The sequence below is a fragment of the Salvelinus fontinalis genome, chromosome 15 (assembly GCF_029448725.1).
Source record: "Salvelinus fontinalis isolate EN_2023a chromosome 15, ASM2944872v1, whole genome shotgun sequence".
Lineage (NCBI taxonomy): Eukaryota > Metazoa > Chordata > Actinopteri > Salmoniformes > Salmonidae > Salvelinus > Salvelinus fontinalis.
In genome coordinates, this window is record NC_074679.1 from 38,500,567 (window position 1) to 38,513,510 (window position 12,944).

Consider the following 12,944-nt stretch of genomic DNA (forward strand, 5'->3'; position numbering starts at 1 on the left):
TAATCCAAGTTTATAATTTTAAAAGGCTAATTGATCATTAGAAAACCCTTTTGCAAGTATGTTAGCACAGCTGAAAACTGTTGTCCTGATTAAAGAAGCAATAAAACTGGCCTTCTTTAGACTAGTTGAGTATCTGGAGCATCAGCATTTGTGGGTTCGATTACAGGATCAAAATGGCCAGAAACAAAGAACGTTCTTCTGAAACTCGTCATGTCTATTCTTGTTCTGAGAAATGAAGGCTATTCCATGCGAGAAATTGCCAAGAAACTGAAGATCTCGTAAAACGCTGTGTACTACTCCCTTCACAGAACAGCACAAACTGGCTCTAACCAGAATAGAAAGAGGAGTGGGAGGCCCCGGTGCAGAACTGGCCTTATTGCTATTAGTCCATAGAAAAGCATTGAATAACACACAGGTGTCAAACTCATTCCACGGGGGGCCGAGTGTCTGCGGGTTTTCACTCCTCCCTTATACTTGATTGATGAATTAACATCACTAATTAGTTAGGAACTCCCCACACCTGGTTGTCTAGGGCTTTATTGAAAGGAAAAACCAAAAACCTGCAGACACTAGGCCCTCCGTGGAATGAGTTTGACACCCCTGGAATAACAGATTCATACTTGGAAAAACAGATAGTCCAAAAATGTATCTAAAGGAAGTTTATTTTGAAGTGTCTGTCCTATAGCTGAGAGATATAAGAAAGATCAGGAAACTATAGAACCATTTTTTTTTTTACATATTTAACCTATATATTTTTAGGCACTAATCATCTTCCATACTGTATATACAGTACTTCCATAAATTTTTTTAAATGGTACCAGGCTACGTTCAGGCGAGTCTTGTGACGCTTGTGGCCGTCCTAGAGCAAAACAACGACACATACGTGTTCGTGAGAGACTCACCTTTCCATAGAGGGGTCATAATGATTTGCAAGCGAAACCATTCGGATGCTACAGACGTTATCGTGAGAAGACTGATTTTCGGGATGTCTCATAGTCGGACAAACACTGCTGTAGCTCTGCCAACTTTCAACGCAGATGCGGAAGGTCGATATCGGCGGATGCGGTGTACTGAGAGGCAGCCTATGCAAAAAGCCACGGCCTGTTCACCCCGCAATCATCCAGAAGGCGAGGTCAGAACAGGTGCATCAAAGCTGGGACTGAGAGACTGAAAAACAGCTTCTATCTCAAGGCCATCAAACTGTTAAATAGCCATCACTCGCCGGCTACCACCCGGTTACTCAACCCTACACTTTAGAGGCTGCTGCCCTATACACATAGACATATAATCACTGGCCACTTTAATAATGGAACACTAGTCACTTTAATAATGTTTACATACTGCTTTACTCATCTCATATGTAAATACTGTATTCTATTCTACTGTATTTTAGTCAATGCCACTCCGATATTGCTCGTCCTAATATTTATATATTTCATTATTTTATTGTGTATTGTTGTGAATTGCTAGATACTACTTCACTGTTGGAGCTAGGAACACAAGCATTTCGCTACACCTGCAATAACATCTGCTAAATATGCGTACGTGACCAATAATATTTGATTTGATTCGAGGGGACTAAAAAGATTTGGCACGGGCCCTCAGATGCACCTACAGCTGCACCATTGAGAGCATCTTGACTGGCTGCATCACCGCATGGTATGACAAGTACTTGGCATCCAACCGCAAGCCGCTTCAGAGGGTAGTGTGTACGGCCTAGTACATCACTGGAATAATGGCGCCGAAGGAGATGGCTGCCGTTTTACGATTCCGTAACCAATTGTGCTATTGTGTATGTTTTTTTGCGTTATTTGTAACTTATTTTGTACGTAATGTTTCTGCCACCGTCTCTTATGACCGAAAAGAGCTTCTGGATATCAGGACAGCGATTACTCACCCCGTACTGGAGGAATTCTTCTTCTTCAATGAGTCGGAGGGGAAGGATTTAATTCGGACGCCCGACAGGGCCCTCATCCCTGTCATTCGCAGGAGAAAAAGACAGAGATATCGTGGACGATGATCTGGGTGCCTTGTCCGGATCCGTCGCCGAGAGGGTAATCTACCTTTAACATCGGGCATATTAGCCTATCTATCGATAATAAAATAGACGAACTATGAGCATGTATATCTTACCAACGGGACATTAAAAACTGTAATTTCTTATGTTTCACCGAGTTGTGGCTGAAGGACGACATTATTAACATACACAGTTGAAGTCGGAAGTTTACATACACTTAGGTTGGAGTCATTAAAACGTGTTTTTCAACCACTCCACAAATTTCTTGTTCACAAACTATAGTTTTGGCAAGTCGGTTAGGACATCTACTTTGTGCATGACACAAGTCATTTTTCCAACAATTGTTTACAGACATTATTTCACTTATAACTCACTGTATCACAATTCCAGTGGGTCAGAAGTTTACATATCCTAAGTGCCTTTAAACAGCTTGGAAAAATCCAGAAAATGATGTCATGGCTTTAGAAGCTTCTGATAGGCTAATTGACATCATTGGAGTCATTTGGAGGTGTACCTGTGGATGTATTACAAGACCTACATTCAAACTCAGTGCCTCTTTGCTTGACATCATGGGAAAATCAAAAGAAGTCAGCCAAGACCTCAGAAAAACAATTGTAGACCTCCACAAGTCTGGTTCATCCTTGGGAGCAATTTCCAAACGCCTGAAGGTACCACGTTCATCTGTACAAGCAATAGTACGCAAGTATAAACACCTTGGGACCACGCAGCTGTCATACCGCTCAGGAAGGAGACGCATTCTGTTTCCTAGAGATGAACATACTTTGGTGCGGAAAGTGCAAATCGATCCCAGAACAACAGCAAATGACCTTGTGAAGATGCTGGAGGAAACAGGTACAAAGGTATCTATATCCACAGTAAAACGAGTTCTATATCGACATAACCTGAAAGGCTGCTCAGCAAGAAAGAAACCACTTCCCCAAAACCACCATAAAAAAGCCAGACTACGGTTTGCAACTGCACATGGGGACAAAGATCATACTTTTTGGAGAAATGTCCTTTGGTCTGATGAAACAAAAATAGAACTGTTTGGCCATAATGACCATCGTTATGTTTGGAGGAAAAAGGGGGAGCTTGCAAGCTGAAGAACACCATCCCAACCGTGAAGCACGGGGGTGGCAGCATCATGTTGTGTGAGTGCTTTGCTGCAGGAGGGACTGGTGCACTTCACAAAACAGATGGCATCATGAGGCAAGAAAATGATGTGGATATATGGAAGCAACATCTCAAGACATCAGTCAGGAAGTTAAAGCTTGGTCGCAAATGGGTCATCCAAATGGACAATGACCCTAAGCATACTTCCAAAGTTGTGGCAAAATGGCTTAAGGAGAACAAAGTCATGGTATTGGAGTGGCCATCACAAAGCCCTGACCTCAATCCTATAGAAAATTTGTGGGCAGAACAGAAAAAGCCTGTGCGAGCAAGGAGGCCTACAAATCTGACTAAGTTACAAGAGCTCTGTCAGGAGGAATGGGCCAAAATTCACCCAACTTATTGTGGGAAGCTTGTGGAAGGCTACTCGAAACGTTTGACCCAAGTTCAACAATTTAAAGGCAATGCTACCAAATACTAATTGAGTGTATGTAAACTTCTGACCCACTGGGAATGTGATGAAATAAATAAAAGCTGAAATAAATCATTCTCTCTGCTATTATTCTGACATTTCACATTCTTAAAATATAGTGGTGATCCTAACTGACCTAAGACAGGGAATTTTTACTAGGATTAAATGTCAGGAATTGTGATAAACGGCGTTTAAATGTATTTGGCTAAGGTGTATGTAAACTTCTGACTTCATCTGTAGCTGGCAGATTTTAAGATTTTTCGGCAGGATAGAACAGCAGCATCTGGTAAGACAAGGGGCGACAGCCTATGTATATTTGTAAACAACAGCTGGTGCACGAAATCTAAGGAAGTCTTGAGGTTTTGCTTGCCTGAGGTAGAGTATCTCATAATCAGCTGTAGACCACACTATTTACCAATAGAGTTTACATCTATATTTTTCATAGCTGTCTGTATACCACCGCAGACCGATGTTGGCACTAATACCGCATTCAATGAGCTATATACGGCCATAAGGAAAACACTCATCCAGAGACGGTGCTCCTAGTGGCCGGGGACTTTAATGCAGGGAAACTCAAATCCGTTTTACCTAATCTCTACCAGCATGTTAAATGTGCCAACAGAGGGAAACAAACTCTACTCCACCTTTACTCCACACACAGAGACGCTTACAAAGCTCTGTCGCCTTCCATTTGGCAAATCTGACCATCATTTTATACTTCTGATTCCTTCTTACAAGCAAAAACTAAAGCAGGAAGCACCAGTGATCGGTCAATAAGAAAGTGGTCAGATGAAGTAGATGCTAAGCTACAGGACGGTTTTGCTAGCACAGATTGGAATATGTTCCGGGATTCTTCCGATTGCATTGAGGAGTACACCACATCAGTCACTGGCTTCATCAATAAGTGCATTGATGACTTCGTCCCCACAGTGACTATACGTACATACCCCAACCAGAAGCCATGGATTACAGGCAACATCTGTACTGAGGTAAAGGGTAGAGCTGCAGGACTCTAACCCGGAAGCTTATAAGAAATCCCGCTATACCCTCCGACGAACCATCAAACAGGCAAAGCATCAATACAGGACTAAGATTGAATCGTACTATACCGGCTCTGACGCTCTTCGGATGTGGCAGGGCTTGCAAACTATTACAGACTACAAAGGGAAGCACAGCCACGAGCTGCCGAGTGACACAAACCTACCAGACGAGCTAAATTACTTCAATGCTCGCTTCGAGGCAAATAACACTGAAACATGCATGAGAGCACCAGCTGTTCAGCACGACTGTGTGATCACGCTCTCCGTAGCCGTTGTGAGTAAGACCTTTAAACAGGTCAACATTCACAGGGCCTCAGGGTCAGACGGATTACCAGGACCTGTACTGACCAACTGGCAAGTGTCTTTACTAACATTTTCAACCAGTCCCTGACCGAGTCTGTAAAACCTACATGTTTCAAACAGACACCCATAGTCCCTGTGCTCAAGAACACTAAGGTAACCTGCCTAAATTACTACCGACCCGTAGCACTCACGTATGTAGCCATGAAGTGCTTTGAAAGGCTGGTCATGGCTCATATCAACATCATTATCCCAGAAACCCTAGACCCACTCCAATTTGCATACCGCCACAACAGATCCACAGTTGATGCAATCTCTATTGCACTCAACACTGCCCTTTCCCACCTGGACAAAAGGAACACTTATGTGAGAATGCTATTCATTGACTGCAGCTCAGCGTTCAACACCATAGTGCTCTCAAAGCTCATCACTAAGCTAAGGACCCTGGGACTAAACACCTCCCTCTGCAACTGGATCCTGGACTTCCTGACAGGCTGCCCCCAGGTGGTAAGGGTAGGCAACAATGCATCCGACATGCTGATCCTCAACACGGGGGCCCCTCAGGGGTGCGTGCTCAGTCCCCTCCTATACTCCTTATTCACTCATGACTGCATGGCCAGGCACGACTCCAACACCATCATCAAGTTTGACGATGACACAACAGTGGTAGGCCTGATCACCGACAACAATGAGACAGCCTATAGGGAGGAGGTCAGAGACCTGGCCGTGTGGGGCCAGGACAACAACCTCTCCCTCAACGTGATCAAGACAAAGGAGATGATTGTGGACTATAGGAAAAGGAGGACTGAGCACGCCCCCATTCTCATTGACAGGACTGTAGTGGAACAGGTTGAGAGCTTCAAGTTCCTTGGTGTCCACATCACTAACAAACTATCATGGTCCAAACACACTAAGACAGTCATGAAGTGGGCACGACAAAGCCTATTCCCCCTCAGGAGACTGAAAAGATTTGGCATGGGTCCTCAGATCCTCAAAAGGTTCTACAGCTGCACCATCGATAGCATCCTGACTGGTTTCATCACTGCCTGGTATGGCAACTGCTCGGCCTCTGACCGCAAGACCCTACAGAGGGAAGTGTGTACGGCCCAGTACATCACTGGGGCCAAGCTTCCTGCCATCCACGACCTCTATACCAGGCAGTGGCAGAGGATGGCCCTACAAGTTGTCAAAGACTCCAGCCACCCAAGTCATAGACTGTTCTCTCTGCTACTGCATGGAAAGCGGTACCAGAGCGCCAAGTCTAGGTCCAAAAGTCTTTTTAACAGCTTCTACCCCCAAACATACGACTCCTGAACATCTAATCAAAAGTAGCTGCTGCTACTCTCTGTTTATAATCTATGCATAGTCACTTTAACTCTACCTACATGTACATTATACCTAAATGACCAGGCAGTGTCAGAGGAAGACCATAGAATTGTCAAAGACTCCAGCCACCCTAGTCATAGGCTCTTCTATCTGCTACCGCACAGCTAGCGGTACCGATGCACCAGGTCTGGAAGCAACAGGACCCCAAACCATAAAACTGATAAGTAGTTAACCATATACTGTAGCTAGCCAGACTATCTGCATTGACCTCTTTTTGCACAAGTCTTTTGTCTCAACACATACTCCGCTGCTACTCTTATCTATCCGGTTGCCTAGCCACTTTATCCCTAGCTGTGTGTACATATCTACCTCAATTACCTCATACCCCTGCACACCGACTCGGTAATGGTACCCCGTTTACACAGCAAAGTTATCGTTACTCGTTGCGTATTTATTCCTTGTGTTATAATTGTTCCATTCCCCCCCCCCCCCAGCATTTATTGGAAGGGCCCATGAGTAAGCATTTTACTGTTAGTCTACGCCTGTTGTTTATGACGCAGGTGACAAATAACATTTGATTTGATTTGAGTGACAATCTAGATCATATTACAGGCATTAGTCACAGATAGAAGCTTCCTCTTGAGAGGACAACTAGTTGCTAACCAGTCAATGTTCAGGTCACCCAGAAAATAGACCTCTCTGTTAACATCACAATCACTATCAAGCATTGCACACATATTATCCAAATACAGACTGCTAGCAATTTGTGGCCTATAGTAGCACCCCAAAAGAAGAAGAGGAGGAAATACTAGATCCTACACCTGTGTGTGTCTGTATTCCTGTCTGTTTCTCACACTCTGCCTCTGTCTGTCTGGCCGTCTGTCCATCTGAGACGATGGCTGCTTCAAAAGGACGTTGTCAGTGTTGACAGACAGAGAAGGCATTCTCATCTCGTTAGACATGCCCTACTTTCCTCTGCTGTGACCCACTAATTGTCTCCGAAACAAATTTGAACACTATTTTTAGGCAGTGGTCTAGCAGAGACACTGTGGTGACAAGACCCCTCCCCCATCTCTCTCAAATGTGGGTCTGTCTATAAACTAGGGTAAGCGTGACGATTTCTTGTAACAGCTGTTTATTAGTCATTGATAATAATCTGCCAATGTTTTTCATGTCCTTACATTGAGCTATACGGGGGATCATAGCTATATTAGTTAAGATTCACGAGTTGATTTAAATCCTATGTTTAACCCTTTACCATGAATGGTGTCTTGACGGATTTGTATGAAATCATGTGACATAAAACATGACTTTTCTGTCCTTGCATTTATGGTCGTGTACATTGTCATTATATCATATATTAAGCATTAATCAGTTAAATTAGACATTGAACTTGAACCCTTTAATAATCCTGGATCTAGCTGTCGGACCGTTTTTTGTATAGAGATTACAGATATGCAGTGTAACTCTGTAACATTTCGTATCTCCTTATGTTACTGGGTGAAACCAGTTGTCATGGGCACACCAATCCCAAATAATAAATGTGATTGCAAAATCCAATGCTTTAAACCGATAAAGTCACCTTCCCTTGATACTTAAAACCTGATCTGATCCAGCAAGGCATTTTCTGAATGGCAAACAGCTGTTGTGATGGCGCCTGCAATGGAACAACAGCCCAAGTGCTGGGAAAAAGGTGTTCGTGGAGGAATGTCCAGAATATGTTGGTGTCTCATTGATTACGCCGGTGAAGACAGTTGTGCCTGGATCAACGTTGGATCTAATATCCCTGGAGGATCGAAGTTGATCATCTGTTGTCGGCTTGATTTACAGAAGAGTCTCCTTAGATTTAACAGAGAGAGCATCACGTTTTCATATGTTCTTGTGGCTCGGATTAAACACCGAGTCTACTGTGCGCAACCGTGTAGGATAGACTATTGCGCAACACCCAACGCTGTTCCGATGAATCATTCTGGATATAACGACATCAAATGACATAGCCTAGTGGGGCTTCTTCACAATATGATCTGGTAATGAAATAACATGACCAACATTTTGTTTTCCATGTTACACCTTCAATTTTAAACATTTACAAGGGGCTTGGAGTAGCCTACATGAACTTGGAGTACTTGAACAGGCCTACCTTGAAAGTGAGACATTTCCTCCATTTGATGCTTAAAATGTCCTTCTAATTATTATAGCCAATTTAGATGTTCTCCTACTCCCTGATAATTATCCGTGGTTTCATTTTTTTATCCGTTCTTGCGAGAGTTGTGTCCACTGTCGTTTGTTTCCCACCGTTTCAATTGGAGGGTGTTGTTGCGCTATTCTGTTGCGGTAAAACTACGTGAGGTGCTGGCTTCAACTTGACTTTCCATAGAAATCCTTCCGTTAAAAAAGGAGCCAGGTCACTTTCTCATTGTTATAACAGTGATGGCGGGAATCAAGTGTTAAGATTAATGCTACTGGTATTCATGGCTGTATTATGCCATGAATACCAGTACATCACCAACTGATTTGTTGGTTAAAGGCTTGTACAGTAAGTAAGCATTTCACGGTAAGCTGTTGTATTCGGCGCATGTGACAAATACAATTTGATTTGATTCAATGCCTGCGTCGGCCACACAGATAGGCAGCAGAGAAATCGGGTTCTATATTAGGCCCTAAATGTACAATTATATCAATTATACTATTTTATAACATTAAATTACAATTCAGTTCTTGAAAAAGTCCCTGAAAGTCCTTGAATTTGACTTGCCAATGTCTGTATGAACCCTGCTTAAAGGATGTACACTGAGTGTACAAAACATTATGAACAGCTGCTCTTTCCATGACATAGACTGACCAGGTGAATCCAGGTGAAAGCTATGATCCTTTTTGATGTCACTCAATATTAGGAAGGTGTTCCTAATGTTTGGTGTACTCCGTGTATAGTCCTAAACCTATGTTGATGTATTGGTGGATTTATGGGCCAATTTGCATATATTCACTTTTATTCCTCTAAGTACACATGTGAAGCTGTATGAAAATCCTTTTTATTTTAGTTTCAAACCATTTAGAAATGTTTATCCCAATGTCACACGTAGGCCTCGTTATTTATAGAAAGACCCATGTCCTCTAAATAAATACATTTCCTCACTAAGAAGAGGTGTAAATCAGGTGATGTACTTATTTTAAAAGAGTATTGGCTTGACGTCAAGATATGATGTAGATATACAATGAAATAGATTTACAATGTCGTTAAATCACGCCCCGATAATCCCAGCCAGATGATCTTGTTTGTGTCTGCTACGGGGTCATTGGGTTCGGGAATCTCTGTGCTCCTGTTGGAACAGAGTAGTAAACACTTTTCTTTACAGATCGAAATGGTTTCCAGGGGCGAGTCCCCACGTCAATGTAGTATCCAAACAGAATTAAAGATTTCCTTCCTTTGACAAAAAGCCAACATTCCTCTCGTATTTCTGTGCCGCTGTAATGCGTTGGAGAACTCTACAAATGAGTTACAGCACTCGACGACTGCACAGCCAGTTGAGTTCACAGGGTTTCCGACTGTAACCCGTTCAGTGTTGAATAATACTATAGCCAACAAAAGGTTATTTGTGCAGCGTTACTGTATCAACTCGGGTGTACAGCTACAATGGCTACGGGAGGGAGGCTAACAGGACCTCAGGCTATCGAAGCATGTGATACAAATATAGTGAATTGGGCTTTTCGTTCAACTAAAGGTTAAAGCGATGCAGTGGAATAGAATAGATATTACTTTATTATCCCCAAAGGGGACATTTTCAAACATTTCTAATAACGTGAAGTGATATGGCAATAATATCAACACTCAAAATATAATCTTCCAATTGTCTTGATTTCTCTTCTTCCTTTGCCTGCAGGTGGAGGGCAGTGTGTCTGTGAAGGAGAGTGTGGTCGGAGGTGTGTGCAACAGTCGCACTGGGCTGGCAGCGGAGAGAGAGAGACCGTCCGTGTGTGAGGCGCAGGTGCACAATGGAGTCGTGAGCAGCGGGCACGCAGACAGAGACAGAACCCAGGCTGGTGCTCGCTGCTGCCCCAAGCAGGACAGGAAAGCTTCAGAGAAGAACGGGTTACCAGGCGCCCCTGGTACCCCAAGTTCCCCTGCCAGCCGGGCCGAGGACACCCCATCCGGACCCCACACCCTCCTATGTCAGAGCCGGAGCCTGAGTCCCCCCTCCCTGGAGAACGGGTTTCTACTGAGCCGGGAGCCGAGCCGGGACGAGCAGGACGACTCTGAAAAGGACAAAGAGGAGACTCTGCCAACTCCGCCGCGCAAGAAACGAGGCAGGCGGAAACTGGAGCGCCCAACGAAATGTGAGTCGTGTCTCCTGCTCGGTTATATTATTATCTTCGTTCTCACTACTTTCTTGGCACAGCCAGCTCTGCTCTGGCACCACTGACGGCCAATGCCAAAGGAATGAAAATGAACAATGAGTGGATGTGAACGGTTTCATGTTACTTGCTGTGGCCATTTTGAATTATTCTTTGGTCGTGATCAGTGTGGATGAATTTAACACAGTCATGTAGAACATTTTAAATAACTTGTAATAGAAAGGGAGAGAGCGAGAGAATCCTGCTCACTGCCAGTCTGTTGTCATGATGTAGAGATGATGTAACCAATTTGCTAGATCCCCTCTCCCGTGTCGTGTTCATTAGGTCACACCATAGCAAAACTGGACAATTGTTTCAGTTTGGTGCCTAATGAACTTTACCCTGGTCACCTCTGTGGCCCCCCTCTTATCTCTCTCCTCTCTCCTTCTCTCCCCTCTTCTCAGAGGTGCAGCCAGGCTATGACCTCCGTGTTCCTCTCTCCCTCCCCCTCTCGCCCTCTTCTCTCCCATCCCCCTACACGCCCTCTCTCTCAGAGAGGTGCAGCCTGGATGTGACCTTGATGAGGAGTAGAGTAAATAGAGCCCAGAGTAGAGAAGAGAGAGAGAGGAGAGCTTCCGTCTCCTGGCAACCTGCCTTCCTGCCCCTGTTCTGTTCTGTTGGGGCTGTGTGTGTGTGTGTGTGTGTGTGTGTGTGTGTGTGTGTGTGTGTGTGTGTGTGTGTGTGTGTGTGTGTGTGTGTGTGTGTGTGTGTGTGTGTGTGTGTGTGTGTGTGTGTGTGTGTGTGTGTGTGTGTGTGTGTGTGCCCTTGTTCTGTAGGGGCCGTGCTCAGAGAAGGGCTCAGGGAGCAGGTCTGGTGTGTGTTGTTTTGGCCGCTGCTCCTTGCGCTTTGTTTGTGTGTGTGTGTGTCTCTGTCTCTGTCGGGGGCACGCCAGGTGGATGGCACACAGCCCAGAGCAGAGCCACTTACACACTGAGTCTGCACTCTAATAACCCGATACACACACTGCCCTACATGCCAGCTTCCTATCTAAATGTACCTCTCCAAAACGGCATTGCAAAATCAGTACTGGATGAATGATACAGGGAGCACATTCATTTGAAATGTAAATCACACTTTCACTGGAGTGAATAATACTGCTGTAGATAATTCTGTGGGATTATTCCGCATTCAATTAATACATGAGCTATAAATGGATTAATTAATTCATCTCAGAGGAAGAGGAGAGGAAGAGAGCATGGTGGATGGATGGATGGATAGATGGAGGGATGGAGCGATGGAGCGATAGATAACAGGCTGAATGGAAGGACGGGGTTCTGCCATCCATCTGAAGGGCACAGCAGAGGAAGGACTGCAGCTTAGAGAGGAGGAGAAACAGAGGTAGTGCATGAGCGCTAGCAACACGAGAGCTGGAACACCCCCCAAACTGGCAAGGTATAGGATAGGATACCTCCCAAATGGCACACTGTTCCTCATTTAGTGCACTTTCTAGGGAATAGGGTACCATTTGGGACTCAGGTATAGTAGCAGGTAGCCTAGTGGTTAAGAGCGTTGGGCCAGTAACCGAAGGGTCGCTGGTTCGAATCCCCGAGCCAGCAAGGTGGGAAAATCTGCCGTTCTGCCCTTCTGAACAACAACTGTTCCCCGGGCACCGATGACATGGACGCAGATGAAGGTACCCCCCCCCCCCCCCCCCCCCCCCCCCCCGGACCTCTCTGATTCATAGAGGGTGGGTCAGATGTGGAAGATGCATTCAGTTGTGCAACTGACTGGATATCCCCTGTGCGTGACGCCAGCCAACTGCCTCTCCTTGCACCGCAACAGAAACTCCCTGATCTTGGTAGCAGCCCCAAAGTAAAGTAACCCCCCACTCTGCCTGCCTCACCCACTGGTTATGTAGTAACTTATTCACATTGAGGAAGCACAGAGAGAGGGGGGAGAGAGTACAAGGGGAAGAGAGAGAGAGAGAGGTGGACAGGGAAAGGGAGAGAGGAAAATAGAGAGAGAGAGAGAGACCGAGAAAAACAGAGAGGGGGAGAAGCGAGGTGGAGGCAGAAATAGAGAGTTTACACAAGGGACCAAGTTGAAGAGAGACAGAGAGAGAAAAAAAGAGAGAGGATCATGGTCTATTGTGTCTAGGGTACTTTAGTGACAAAACCAGGATAGTCAAAGGAGAAAACATGGGCTTGTTTCCCAAATGGCATCTATTATCATATAGTGCACTACTTTTGACCGGGGCCCATTTGGGCCAAAGCCATGCTATAAGGACACTGCCTCAGGCCTCGCAGAGCTCAAGTGTTGTAATGGGGCTGAATGATACAACTCTTAA

The 12,944-nt window shown here is 44.8% G+C and overlaps 1 protein-coding gene across 4 annotated transcripts in view; it reads left to right on the forward strand.

Moving 5' to 3' along the window:
- The window catches only part of LOC129811927 (DNA (cytosine-5)-methyltransferase 3A-like), a 76,342-nt gene that overhangs the window by 11,746 nt on the left and 51,652 nt on the right, over nt 1-12,944 (forward strand). For all 4 annotated transcript variants that reach the window (XM_055863701.1, XM_055863703.1, XM_055863704.1 and 1 more), the window contains exon 4: nt 10,147-10,600. In XM_055863701.1, coding sequence (XP_055719676.1) covers nt 10,147-10,600 — 454 coding nt within the window. The remainder of the gene's footprint in view (nt 1-10,146; nt 10,601-12,944) is intronic.